The sequence below is a fragment of the Triticum dicoccoides genome, chromosome 5B, assembly GCF_002162155.2.
Source record: "Triticum dicoccoides isolate Atlit2015 ecotype Zavitan chromosome 5B, WEW_v2.0, whole genome shotgun sequence".
NCBI lineage: Eukaryota > Viridiplantae > Streptophyta > Magnoliopsida > Poales > Poaceae > Triticum > Triticum dicoccoides.
In genome coordinates, this window is record NC_041389.1 from 591,039,931 (window position 1) to 591,055,288 (window position 15,358).

General features: G+C 47.2%; 1 protein-coding gene across 1 annotated transcript; it reads left to right on the forward strand.

Annotated features, from left to right (window-relative positions):
* Positions 1–12,736: 12,736 nt before the first annotated feature.
* Positions 12,737–14,763, forward strand: LOC119306244 (cingulin-like). Its single transcript, XM_037582518.1, has 4 exons — positions 12,737–13,090; positions 13,582–13,705; positions 13,844–14,131; positions 14,229–14,763. The coding sequence occupies exons 1-4, from the start codon at positions 13,013–13,015 to the stop codon at positions 14,462–14,464; spliced, it is 726 nt and encodes a 241-aa protein (XP_037438415.1). The 5' UTR covers positions 12,737–13,012; the 3' UTR covers positions 14,465–14,763.
* The last annotated feature ends 595 nt before the right edge of the window (positions 14,764–15,358 follow it).

The window sequence follows — 15,358 nt, forward strand, 5'->3', positions numbered from 1 at the left end:
GCGCCGGTCTCTCGACTAATACTGCGATCACGTCGATCGATATTTTTTCCCGGTGATGCACAAATTGGTTCGAGTCTTACCAAACATATGTGTCAAACAAAAAGCTTCTCATAGAAACAAACTCCACAAAGTACGCCCGAACTAGGTTGCCCCGAAGTTGAGACAAACGGTGCTAATTGTCATGACATCACCGCCGCATTTGGGATAACTCACACCTCCACCAATGCTCTGCCACCAGATTGTTGTCCTGCCACTCAAGGGGTTGCCCTCGGCATTATCACCTCCACCTAGGGGTTGGTACCCCATGTCACCTTTGTATAGCACGGTGTCAACATTGGCTGGAGGATGTGACTCGTCACCCTATAGCCCTGCCCCTAGAGCCACCATACTGCATCTTACCGTGGAAGGGTTGAATCTGGGTGTATCCAACACATCCATCCTCCAATCCAGCAAAGAGCAATTGTACCCACAAAGACATCTCTTGCGGTTCTTGTCTGGCTTCAACTTTCACATTGAAATAAAAGATGGCATGTCCTTTGGAGGCTAACCTTGTCACAACCACAGAAGAAGACCACTATTGGGTGCCACGCCATAGAAAGCCAATGCGTTGGGGTAGAAAGAGTGCTTTGAGATCTACAAAGAAGCATGCCATTTGCTCAGAAGGGGCTAATTTGATCAAGAAAGAGACTTGGTCCTATAGGATTTTCCCCCTTGGGACGAGAACAGGGACTGCAACCTCATGGCTTTGGTGGTGGTGGACATTGGGAGAGAGAGAGAGAGAGAGAGAGAGAGAGAGAGAGAGAGAGTCAAATCATGTACTACCGATGGAGCTTGACGTCAAAATGCTAGACATGTTTTGAACAGAACATAGCCACGTTCAGTTTCGCATCAACAAACTTTGCTAAATCTGAAAAAGTTTGATGTCCTAATATTAGATATGTTTGCACCAATGGAATATTTGCAATGGCCCATGGATTGAGTTTGAGTCTTATCGAACACAATGTGTCATACAAAAACCCAACTCCACAAAGTAGTGACGAAACTAGGTTGCCACTGAGGCGAGGCAAACGGGAAAGTTGATGGCAAAGACATCATCACTGCATTTGCGGCGACGCATGTTGTGGTACTAAGTCTGACAGTAAGAATAGGGGGTACGTATGAGGAGGCAAGGTCCTAGCTACGGTGAGATTGTACGCAAGAGTTTACGAGTTCAGGCCCCTCTCAGAGGAGGTAAAAGCCCTACGTCTCGGTGCCCTAAGGCGGTCGACTGGAATATGGGAGTGTGTGTTACAGGGGGTGAGAACCCTTGTCCCAGAGGAGGGGGTGGCTTATATAGAGTGCGCCAGGACCCCAGCCAACCTCCGTTACAGGGGTTCAATGTACATAAAGATAGGGCGTTACTGGTAACGCCAACTATAAAGTGTATTTAATGACCTTTAAGACTACGGAGTGAACACCTGACCGTTGCCGTCCTGAGTGACTCCTGGTCTTCTGTAGGTCGAGTGGTTTCTCGTATGGTCGAATGGCTTCGTCTTGGTCGAGTGATACCAGGAGGGAGGGGTACCCGAGTGAGGTGACTGGTCGAGTGGATTGCACTCGACGACTTCAATTGGTACTCTTTGTTGTTTTTTGAATGTCTTTGCTTCTAGGGTAGTGACCTTGGGTATGGCGTATAGGTCAGGCCTATGACCCTACCCTAGGTCTATGGCACCATCATTAGCCCCCGAATGGATTGAGGTCTGAATGAAAAGAAGGTTGAAGTTGGTCCTGCCTTGGCTCTTGTGCTTCACAAGTGTCCATGCTGGATTAGAGGCCCACGCTGAGACTTCGGCTTCGTCTCAGTCGCCTTGATCGATTCAGAAGTTGTCGAGTGGATTTATACTGGCACTCGTCGAGTGTTATTTTGATGCAAAATCTTTGGCAACATTGGTTATGGCGTATCCAGATCCCGCGGGATTCGAAATTTTGGGGAAGCGCGGGAGGCGGGGCACGTCGCAGTAAGCGGGACAGGTAGACAGGGGCGCCTCGATTTCTGTGCCACCTTTTTCGCCACATACTCTGCGCGCGGCTGTTGCGGGATTTGATAGGATTGCTCGGGCCCACGCGTCAGCCACTCGGAAGTGGGTCCTTAAAAGGCGTCGGGGCCGAGGCATCCGCACTGTGCGCATTCGATCTCCCTCTTCCTTCTCCGCTTCTCCACTTCATCTTTCTCCTCTGCCCTCAATGCCGCCGCCCCGCCACCATGGTGAAGGACAAGACGGCGGCGCTGGAGCGTGCGAAGAAGGCGACGGGGGAGGCGAAAGGAAAGAAGACGAATCGGGGGTCGTCGTCGAGGTCCGCGCTGCCGCCGGGCTGGATCCAGGGCGATTGGATCCGGTCTTCGCTCTGGCCAGAGGATTTGGAGGAGCTGGCTGACTCCGGTTTGATTGCTGCCAGGGCCGCGAGGCTGTCGGAGGGGGAGACGTAGCCTCGACCGTGGTCGGGTGAGTGCGTCCTCCTTGCTACCCACGTCGACCGTGGTTTTTTCCTTCCTCCGCATCCTTTTTCCGGGGCTTCTTGAACTTTTTCGGTGCTCACCTCTACCACTTCACTCCCAACACCATCACATACCTCGCCGCGTTTGTGTCCATGTGTGAGAATTTCTTGGGTTGTTGACCGCACTGGGGTCTTTTCAAACACATCTTCTCAACCCACTTTCAAACCGTGAAGAAAGCGAATTTGAGTGATGAGAGGATGCATGTTATCCAGATGTGCGGGGGTTTAGGGATCCAGATGAGGAAGAGGAGTGATTTCCCTCCCATGACACTTCCCGAGTCGGTCAGGGGCTGGCAATCGACCTGGTTCTACTGCCAGGATATTGCGACCCCCGGTCAGTCGACTGGTCTTCCCCCTTTTTCCTTAGATCATGCCCAGCAACCTTCTTCACTGAGAGTGACTGCTGCGGAGAGGGTGGAAACGAACATGTTGGTGGAGAGGTTAGTACAGTTGGTCCGTCAGGGTGTAACTGGCATGGATCTGCTGGAGGTGTTTCTCAGTCGACGCATCCAACCGCTCCAAGCTCGTGACCACTCGATGTGGATGTATTCGGGAGCCAACGACACCGCTCGGGTCCACCCAGAGGAGGTTACGTATGAGACGGTGGCCCTGTGGCTGAAGGGCATTACAGGAAACAAGGACAACCCCAGGGGAGTCAGGAGAGTCGATCCATTCGACACCAACAACCAGCCAGACAAGGTTTGATCTTTGCTTCTGAGTGTACTTCAATTTGTCCTGCAATTGTTCCTAAATCCGACTGATATTTGATTGACTTCTTTTCGTGTAGGTTTATACTGAGATGTACTCGATGCCCAATGGTGAACAAGCCCTGGAGCAAGACCAGGAGGGAGAGGACAGCACAGAAGAGAGCAGTGAATGGGAATCTCCAGAAGATGACGATGAGGAAGACAATGATGAGTCGGACGATGAAGAGGTAGTCGACTCACCACCTCGCTCAGAGCATTGTTCCAAGCAACTCCAAGATCCGGCGGGAGGGCACGGCAAGACCGTGGCTCCGAGTACCCAATCACAAAAGCGCACTCGGACTTCGACTCCGGAGCCAACGGAGAAGGTCGCCAAGCAACCCAAGGTGGCCCCTTCGAAGCCTCAGAAGACCTTGCCCAAGATCAAGATGGATGTTCCTGTTACCTCTGGGTGAGTGCTCTATCTTTCTGCATTTTCTTCTACAGACTCATACTTCTGCTCTGACCGAGTGGGTTATGAACTTTTTTAGAGCTGCAACTTCTACGACTTCGATGGACGTTGAAAAGGTCCGAGGTGATGAGGAGGCCGATGACGCAACCACTTCCAAAGCTGGTACGCTCTTTCCAACTTGAATTTATTCTGCCAACTGGGTTGTTGGTCGATTGAACTCTTAAGGTTGCTTTTTGTTGCAGCTCCGCGGGACGTCATTGAACTTCCGGATGATGAAGAAGAAGTTCCTCTGAGGGAGAGAAGGAGGAGGGGCAGGGCCTCAATGTTGGGGAACGTAGTAATTTCAAAAAAAAATCCTACGCACACGCAAGATCATGGTGATGACATAGCAACGAGAGGGGAGAGTGTTGTCCACGTACCCTCGTAGACCGTAAGCGGAAGCGTTATGACAACGCGGTTGATGTAGTCATACGTCTTCATGATCCGACCAATCCAAGTACCGAACGTACGGCACCTCCGAGTTCAGCACACGTTCAGCTCGATGACGATCCCCGGACTCTGATCCAGCAGGGTGTCGGGGATGAGTTCCGTCAGCACGACGGTGTGGTGACGATGATGATGTTCTACCGGCGCAGGGCTTCGCCTAAACTCCGCGATGATATGACCGAGGTGGAATATGGTGGAGGGGGGCACCGCACACGGCTAAGGAACGATCCGTAGATCAACTTGTGTGTCATGGGGTGCCCCCCTGCCCCCGTATATAAAGGAGGGAGGGGGAGGTGCGGCCAGCCCCCTTGGGGTGCGCCTGGAGGAGTCCTACTCCCACCGGGAGTAGGACTCCCCCCTCTTGCCTTGGTGGAGAAGGAAAGGGGGGAGGGGAAAGAGGAAAGGGGGGCGCCGCCCCCCCCCCTTCCTTGTCCTATTCGGACTAGGGGGGAGGGGGTGCGCGGCCTGCCCTGGCCGGCCCTCCTCTTCTCCCTCATGGCCCACTAAGGCCCATTAACCCCCGGGAGGGTTCCGGTAACCCCCCGGTGTTCCGGTAAAATCCCTATTTCACCCGGAACCTTACCGATGTCCAAACATAGGCTTCCAATATATCAATCTTTATGTCTCAACCATTTCGAGACTCCTCGTCATGTCCCTGATCACATCCGGGACTCCGAACAAACTTCGGTACATCAAAACTTATAAACTCATAATAAAACTGTCATCGTAACGTTAAGCGTGCGGACCCTACGGGTTCGAGAACTATGTAGACATGACTTAGAACTATTCTCGGTCAATAACCAATAGCGGAACCTGGATGCCCATATTGGTTCCTACATATTCTACGAAGATCTTTATCGGTCAAACCGCATAACAACATACGTTGTTCCTTTTGTCATCGGTATGTTACTTGCCCGAGATTTGATCGTCGGTATCCAATACCTAGTTCAATCTCGTTACCGGCAAGTCTCTTTACTCGTTACGTAATGCATCATCCCGTAACCAACTCATTTGGTCACATTGCTTGCAAGGCTTATAATGATGTGCATTACCGAGAGGGCCCAGAGATACCTCTCCGACAATCGGAGTGACAAAACCTAATCTCGAAATACGCCAACTCAACATGTACCTTCGGAGACACCTGTAGTACTCCTTTATAATCACCCAGTTACATTGTGATGTTTGGTAGTACCCAAAGTGTTCCTCTGATAAACGGGAGTTGCATAATTCTCATAGTTACAGGAACATGTATAAGTCATGAAGAAAGCAATAGCAATATACTAAACGATCAAGTGCTAGGCTAACAGAATGGGTCATGTCAATCACATCATTCTCCTAATGATGTGATCCCATTAATCAAATGACAACACATGTCTATGGTTAGGAAACATAACCATCTTTGATTAATGAGCTAGTCAAGTAGAGGCATACTAGTGACTATATGTTTGTCTATGTATTCACACATGTATCATGTTTCCGGTTAATACAATTCTAGCATGAATAATAAACATTTATCATGATATGAGGAAATAAATAATAACTTTATTATTGCCTCTAGGGCATATTTCCTTCAGTCTCCCACTTGCACTAGAGTCAATAATCTAGATTACATAGTAATGATTCTAACACCCATGGAGTCTTGGTGCTGATCATGTTTTGCTCGTGAGAGTGGCTTAGTCAACGGGTCTGCAACATTCAGATCTGTATGTATCTTGCAAATCTCTATGTCTCCCACTTGGACTTGGTCCCGAATGGAATTGAAGCGTCTCTTGATGTGCTTGGTCCTCTTGTGAAATCTGGATTCCTTTGCCAAGGCAATTGCACGAGTATTGTCACAGAAGATTTTCATTGGTCCCGATGCACTAGGTATGACACCTAGATCGGAAATGAACTCCTTCATCCAGACTCCTTCATTTGCTGCTTCCGAAGCAGCTATGTACTCCGCTTCACATGTAGATCCCGCCACGATGCTTTGTTTAGAACTGCACCAACTTACAGCTCCACCGTTTAATAAAAACACGTATCCGGTTTGCGATTTAGAATCGTCCGGATCAGTGCCAAAGCTTGCATCGACGTAACCATTTACGACTAGCTCTTTGTCACCTCCATATACGAGAAACATATCCTTAGTCCTTTTCAGGTATTTCAGGATGTTCTTGACCGCTGTCCAGTGATCCACTCCTGGATTACTTTGGTACCTTCCTGTCAAGCTTATTGCTAAGCATACGTCAGGTCTGGTACACAGCATTGCATACATGATAGAACCTATGGCTGAAGCATAGGGAACATCTTTCATTTTCTCTCTATCTTCTGCTGTGGTCGGGCATTGAGTTTGACTCAACTTCACACCTTGTAGTACGGGCAAGAACCCTTTCTTTGTCTGATCCATTTTGAACCTTTTCAAAATTTTATCAAGGTATGTGCTTTGTGAAAGTCCTATTAAGCGTCTTGATCTATCTCTATAGATCTTGATGCCCAATATGTAAGCAGCTTCACCGAGGTCTTTCATTGAAAAACTTTTATTCAAGTATCCCTTTATACTATCCAGAAATTCTATATCATTTCCAATTAATAATATGTCATCTACATATAATATCAGAAATGCTACATAGCTCCCACTCACTTTCTTGTAAATACAGGCTTCTCCAAAAGTCTGTATAAAACCATATGCTTTGATCACACTATCAAAGCGTTTATTCCAACTCCGAGATGCTTGCACTAGTCCATAAATGGAACGCTGGAGCTTGCACACTTTGTTAGCACCTTTTGGATCAACAAAACCTTCTGGCTGCATCATATACAACTCTTCTTCCAGAAATCCATTCAAGAATGCAGTTTTGACATCCATTTGCCAAATTTCATAATCACGAAATGCAGCAATAGCTAACATGATTCGGACAGACTTAAGCATCGCTACGGGTGAGAAAGTCTCATCGTAGTCAACTCCTTGAACTTGTCGAAAACCTTTCGCAACAAGTCGAGCTTTATTGACAGTTACATTACCATCAGCGTCAGTCTTCTTCTTAAAGATCCATTTGTTCTCAATGGTCTGCCGATCATCGGGCAAGTCAACCAAAGTCCATACTTTGTTCTCATACATGGATCCCATCTCAGGTTTCATGGCCTCTAGCCATTTTGCGGAATCTGGGCTCATCATCGCTTCCTCGTAGTTCGTAGGTTCGTCATGGTCAAGTAACATGACTTCCAGAATAGGATTACCATACCACTCTGGTGTGGATCTTATTCTGGTAGACCTTCGAAGTTCAGTAGAAATTTGATCTGAAGTTTCATGATCAATATCATTAGCTTCCTCACTAATTGGTGTAGGTGTCACAGGAACCGATTCATGTGATGAACTACTTTCCAATAAGGGAGCAGGTACAGTTACCTCATCAAGTTCTACTTTCCTCCCACTCACTTCTTTCGAGAGAAACTCCTTCTCTAGAAAGGATCCATTCTTAGCAACAAATGTCTTGCCTTCGGATCTGTGATAGAAGGTATACCCAACTGTTTCTTTTGGGTATCCTATGAAGACACATTTCTCCGATTTAGGTTCGAGCTTATCTGGTTGAAGTTTTTTCACATAAGCGTCGCAGCCCCAAACTTTAAGAAACGACAACTTTGGTTTCTTGCCAAACCACAGTTCATAAGGCGTCGTCTCAACGGATTTTGATGGTGCTCTATTTAACGTGAATGCGGCCGTCTCTAAAGCATAACCCCAAAACGATAGCGGTAAATCAGTAAGAGACATCATAGATCGTACCATATCTAGTAAAGTACGATTACGACGTTCGGACACACCATTTCGTTGTGGTGTTCCGAGTGGCGTGAGTTGTGAAACTATTCCGCATTGTTTTAAATGTAGACCAAACTCGTAACTCAAATATTCTCCTCCACGATCAGATCGTAGAAATTTTATTTTCTTGTTACGATGATTTTCCACTTCACTCTGAAATTCTTTGAACTTTTCAAATGTTTCAGACTTGTGTTTCATCAAGTAGATATACCCATATCTGCTCAAATCATCTGTGAAGGTGAGAAAATAACGATACCCACCGCGAGCCTCAACATTCATTGGACCACAAACATCAGTATGTATGATTTCCAACAAATCTGTTGCTCTCTCCATAGTACCGGAGAACGGTGTTTTAGTCATCTTGCCCATGAGGCACGGTTCGCAAGTACCAAGTGATTCATAATCAAGTGATTCCAAAATTCCATCAGTATGGAGTTTCTTCATGCGCTTTACACCGATATGACCAAAACGGCAGTGCCACAAATAAGTTGCACTGTCATTATTAACTCTGCATCTTTTGGTTTCAACACTATGAATATGTGTATCACTACTATCGAGATTCAATAAAAATAGACCACTCTTCAAGGGTGCATGACCATAAAAGATATTACTCATATAAATAGAACAACCATTATTCTCTGATTTAAATGAATAACCGTCTCGCATCAAACAAGATCCAGATATAATGTTCATGCTCAACGCTGGCACCAAATAACAATTATTCAGGTCTAAAACTAATCCCGAAGGTAGATGTAGAGGTAGTGTGCCGACCGCGATTACATTGACTTTGGAACCGTTTCCCACGCGCATCGTCACCTCATCCTTGGCCAGTGCTCGCTTATTCCATAGTCCCTGTTTCGAGTTGCAAATGTTAGCAACAGAACTAGTATCAAATACCCAGGTGCTACTGCGAGCTCTAGTAAGGTACACATCAATAACATGTATATCACATATACCTTTGTTCACCTTGCCATCCTTCTTATCCGCCAAATACTTGGGGCAGTTCCGCTTCCAGTGTCCAGTCTGCTTGCAGTAGAAGCACTCAGTTTCAGGCTTAGGTACGGACTTGGGTTTCTTCTCTTGAGCAGCAACTTGCTTACTGTTCTTCTTGAAGTTCCCCTTCTTCTTCCCTTTGCCCTTTTTCTTGAAACTGGTGGTCTTATTAACCATCAACACTTGATGCTCCTTCTTGATTTCTACCTCCGCGGCTTTTAGCATTGCGAAGAGCTCGGGAATAGTCTTGTTCATCCCTTGCATATTATAGTTCATCACGAAGCTCTTGTAGCTTGGTGGCAGTGATTGAAGAATTCTGTCAATGACACTATCATCAGGAAGATTAACTCCCAGTTGAATCAAGTGATTATTATACCCAGACATTTTGAGTATATGTTCACTGACAGAACTGTTCTCCTCCATCTTGCAGCTATAGAACTTATTGGAGACTTCATATCTCTCAATCCGGGCATTTGCTTGAAATATTAACTTCAACTCCTGGAACATCTCATATGCTCCATGACGTTCAAAACGTCGTTGAAGACCCGGTTCTAAGCCGTAAAGCATGGCACACTGAACTATCGAGTAGTCATCAGCTTTGCTCTGCCAGACGTTCTTAATGTCGTCAGTTGCATCAGCAGCAGGCCTGGCACCCAGCGGTGCTTCCAGGACGTAACTTTTCTGTGCAGCAATGAGGATAATCCTCAGGTTACGGACCCAGTCCATGTAATTGCTACCATCATCTTTCAACTTTGCTTTCTCAAGGAACGCATTAAAATTCAACGGAACAACAACACGAGCCATCTACAACAAACATAGATAAGCAAAAAACTATCAGGTACTAAGTTCATGATAAATTTAAGTTCAATTAATCATATTACTTAAGAACTCCCACTTAGACAGACATCTCTCTAGTCATCTAAGTGATCACGTGATCCAAATCAACTAAACCATAACCGATCATCACGTGAGATGGAGTAGTTTTCAATGGTGAACATCACTATGTTGATCATATCTACTATATGATTCACGCTCGACCTTTCGGTCTCCGTGTTCCGAGGCCATATCTGCATATGCTAGGCTCGTCAAGTTTAACCTGAGTATTCTGCATGTGCAAAAACTGGCTTGCACCCGTTGTAGATGGACGTAGAGCTCATCACACCCGATCATCACGTGGTGTCTGGGCACGACGAACTTTGGCAACGGTGCATACTCAGGGAGAACACTTTTTGATAATTTTAGTGAGAGATCATCTTAAAATGCTACCGTCAATCAAAGCAAGATAAGATGCATAAAGGATTAACATCACATGCAATCAATATAAGTGATATGATATGGCCATCATCATCTCCATCTCCGAAGCACCGTCGTGATCACCATCGTCACCGGCCCGACACCTTGATCTTCATCGTAGCATCTTTGTCGTTTACGCCATCTATTGCTTCTACGACTATCGCTACCGCTTAGTGATAAAGTAAAGCAATTACAGGGCGTTTGCATTTCATACAATAAAGCGACAACCATATGGCTCCTGCCAGTTGCCGATAACTTCGGTTACAAAACATGATCATCTCATACAATAAAATATAGCATCACGTCTTGACCATATCACATCACAACATGCCCTGCAAAAACAAGTTAGACGTCCTCTACTTTGTTGTTGCAAATTTTACGTGGCTGCTACGGGCTTAGCAAGAACCATTCTTACCTACGCATCAAAACCACAATGATAGTTTGTCAAGTTAGTGCTGTTTTAACCTTCGCAAGGACCGGGCGTAGCCACACTCGATTCAGCTAAAGTGAGAGAGACAGACACCCGCCAGCCACCTTTAAGCACAAGTGCTCGCAACGGTGAAACCAGTCTCGCGTAAGCGTACGCGTAACGTCGGTCCGGGCCGCTTCATCTCACAATACCGCCGAACCAAAGTATGACATGCTGGTAAGCAGTATGACTTGTATCGCCCACAACTCACTTGTGTTCTACTCGTGCATATAACATCAACGCATAAAACCAGGCTCGGATGCCACTGTTGGGGAACGTAGTAATTTCAAAAAAAATTCCTACGCACATGCAAGATCATGGTGATGACATAGCAACGAGAGGGGAGAGTGTTGTCCACGTACCCTCGTAGACCATAAGCGGAAGCGTTATGACAACGCGGTTGATGTAGTCGTACGTCTTCACGATCCGACCGATCCAAGTACCGAACGTACGGCACCTCCGAGTTCAGCACACGTTCAGCTCGATGACGATCCCCGGACTCTGATCCAGCAGGGTGTCGGGGATGAGTTCCGTCAGCACGACGGCGTGGTGATGATGATGATGTTCTACCGGCGCAGGGCTTCGCCTAAACTCCGCGACGATATGACCGAGGTGGAATATGGTGGAGGGGGCACCGCACACGGCTAAGGAACGATCCATAGATCAACTTGTGTGTCATGGGGTGCCCCCCTGCCCCCATATATAAAGGAGGGAGGGGGAGGTGCGGCCGGCCCCCTTGGGGTGCGCCTGGAGGAGTCCTACTCCCACCGGGAGTAGGACTCCCCCCTCTTGCCTTGGTGGAGAAGGAAAGGGGGGAGGGGAAAGAGGAAAGGGGGGCGCCCCCCCCCTTCCTTGTCCTATTCGGACTAGGGGGGGAGGGCGCGCGCGGCCTGCCCTGGCCGGCCCTCCTCTTCTCCCTCATGGCCCACTAAGGCCCATTAACCCCCGAGAGGGTTCCGGTAACCCCCCAGTGTTCCGGTAAAATCCCGATTTCACCCGGAACCTTACCGATGTCCAAACATAGGCTTCCAATATATCAATCTTTATGTCTCGACCATTTCGAGACTCCTCGTCATGTCCCTGATCACATCCGGGACTCCGAACAAACTTCGGTACATCAAAACTTATAAACTCATAATAAAACTGTCATCGTAACGTTAAGCGTGCGGACCCTACGAGTTCGAGAACTATGTAGACATGACTTAGAACTATTCTCGGTCAATAACCAATAGCGGAACCTGGATGCCCATATTGGTTCCTACATATTCTACGAAGATCTTTATCGGTCAAACCGCATAACAACATACGTTGTTCCTTTTGTCATCGGTATGTTACTTGCCCGAGATTTGATCGTCGGTATCCAATACCTAGTTCAATCTCGTTACCGGCAAGTCTCTTTAGTCGTTATGTAATGCATCATCCCGTAACCAACTCATTTGGTCACATTGCTTGCAAGGCTTATAATGATGTGCATTACCGAGAGAGCCCAGAGATACCTCTCCGACAATTGGAGTGACAAAACCTAATCTCGAAATACGCCAACTCAACATGTACCTTCGGAGACACCTGTAGTACTCCTTTATAATCACCCAGTTACGTTGTGACGTTTGGTAGTACCCAAAGTGTTCCTCCGGTAAACGGGAGTTGCATAATTCTCATAGTTACAGGAACATGTATAAGTCATGAAGAAAGCAATAGCAATATACTAAACGATCAAGTGCTAGGCTAACGGAATGGGTCATGTCAATCACATCATTCTCCTAATGATGTGATCCCATTAATCAAATGACAACACATGTCTATGGTTAGGAAACATAACCATCTTTGATTAATGAGCTAGTCAAGTAGAGGCATACTAGTGACTATATGTTTGTCTATGTATTCACACATGTATCATGTTTCCGGTTAATACAATTCTAGCATGAATAATAAACATTTATCATGATATGAGGAAATAAATAATAACTTTATTATTGCCTCTAGGGCATATTTCCTTCACTCAAGTGGGAGGACGACCGAGGGTCAGGTGCCTCAGTCGACATCGGTGCCTGAGACAGTAGTCCAGCGATCCGGAGATTCGGCTCGGACCAACCTTTGCCAATCCATTGTCGACTGACTGTCCATCGGGGTCGACTGCTCAGGCCTCTGCCGCTCCAGTACAACTCCATGATTCCGATCCTGTGACTGCTCCGACTGTACTGCAATCATCGCTCTTCGCTGCATACCAGACTCCAAACGACCTGCCGAGTGCTGCCAGGGAGGCCCTTCTCCAGGAAAACCTCGTGATGGAGCAGATGAAGGTGGTGCATGAGGCCACTCAGGTTTCCTACAACGCCAGCACCACTCTGCAAGCCAACGTCAAGGTTAGTTGGTTTCCGATTGGTCTCTTGAGTAGTGATAGTTGTGATTGTTGCTTCACTGTCCATACGGTGTCCTTGGATGAGCGTTTTGGAACCTTTTATGTGCATCTATCATGGGTCTGCATTTCGCATCCAATCACCCACTGGGGTGTTTCTGACTTAGAGCTGAATAGTTCTTCCACTTGAGTCGACCAGGTTGAGTCGAGTGTTTTTCTGAACCAGTGGGGGCACGCAGAGTGCACCCACTGGTATAGTCCCCGAGACGCGGTCGACTGCTGGTAGTTGGCTGGGGTCTGAGAATCCCTTTTTTTACTCATGCTGGGCAGACCATGCCGAGTGTAAAACCAGACCAGTGGGGGCATGCCAAGTGCACCCACTGGGTGTAGTCCCCGAGACTATTGTTGAATGTTTGATTCAGCGGTAGTCTTAGAGCAACTTTCGCTGTGATTGACTTTTGTTTCCATCGGCCGACATATCTTATTTGCTGACTGCAGAAGTCTTGTGATCTTGGAGCCCAATTTTCTGAACTGGAGAAGAAGCAGATAAGCCTCAACCTTGATCCGGAACTGGCCAAGAAGAACCTCAAGAAGGCCCAGGATGAAGCAGCTATCATGGGAGGTAACCACTCGTCGACTGTCCACCTTATGACTCTCTCTCTCTTTTTTTGTCTCTTTGAACCGAGTGTTTCCACTCGAACAGATGTGCGTAGTGAAAACCGTCAACTTCAAGCTCGTCTAAAGAATGTTATTTATTTAGATAAAATGAAGCAGGCTCTGGAGAAGAAGGATCAGGATCTTGCCGCAACCCAGAAGGAGGCGCGAGAGAAAACGACACTTGCGGACAAGAAGTTGGCCTCAGTCAACAAGTTGGAAGAGGAGAACTCCAAGTTGAAGACTGCCGTTTCTGAAGCTAACCAGGAGGTTGCGCGACTGAAGAAAGACAAGGAAAGCTTGACTGACAAAGTTGGGAGTCTCAAGGCCAAGAAGGGCGAATTGGAGTCTTATCTGGGGCAGCTTGCTGCGAAGTTGGTCTTAAAGCTTGAAGGTATTTTCTCTTGTTCGACTGATTTGTTGATGTCGACTGATACATCTTGTTAAACTGTCGACTCATTGCTTTTCCGACTGTGTTGAACTTTGTCAAGACTTCGAAGCAGAAACTGGGCGGGTCAAGACGGTTCTTGACCCCATAAACTCTCCTGTCAAAGATGACGTTGTAATGAATGTGCTGCGGTTGGAGCCTTGCCTGGACATTGTTGTGGATTATCTTGCTCGACTGAAGGTGGCAATGACGCGGATTGATGCTGAACTCTGGCCTCAGGCGGAACTCGCACAGGATCTTGAGTCTCTGACGACTCGATTGAATCAAATCCCTAGTTGAGTGCAGGAATGGAAGAAGTCATCTGCTTGTTGTGGCGCCGATGTCGCTCTATCATTGGTCCGAGTGCACTGCAAATATGTTAGAGAAGACAAGCTGGCGGACCTCAAGGTTGCCTACACCAAAAAGCTCAATTTCCAGTCCTTTATGGACACCTTCCTTGACGCCGCCACTCGCATCACAGACAGCATCGACCTTGACAGCTTATGTGATCCAGCAAGTCCTTCTCCTGCCGAGTGAACAAAACTTTATGCCCCACCTTTATTTGCGTCGAAATGCCGACTGGTTATGTAACCGTTAAACTCTTTCGGGCTTGATGCCTGAGTACTTTTGCCCGTTGCGGTTCTGAACTTTTGCAGGATTTATCCGAACTTGGTTTTCCTTGAATATCATGGCTTTTGCTTTTATTGCTTTTGAATGTCTTTCGATTCCGAGTGAACTTGATCTTTTCACCTTTCATCGAGTGGGTCTTACAATGTGTTCAGTCGACACCTCGTCGTCCTTGCGGATTAGGATGGAGTGTACATTGTACTTGTGACGCAACTCAGACGTGGTGTTTAGTCGACACCTCGTCGTCCTTGCGGATCGGGATGGAGCGTACATTGTACTTGTGACGCAGCTTAGATGTGGTGTTCAGTCGACACCTCGTCATCCTTGCGGATCAGGATGGAGCATACATTGTACTTGTGACACAGCTCAAAGGATCTTTGCGATTTTAGGCGAGTTCGGGGTCGCAGCTAAGCCCCCGAGTGGGAGGATTGCTCTCCACTTGGAGTGTTTTCTAACTTAGGCGAGAACGGGGTCGCAGCTAAGCCTCCGAGTGGGAGGATTGCTCTCCACTCAGAATGTTTTTAAACTTAGGCGAGTACGGGGTCACAGCTAAGCCCCCGAGTGGGA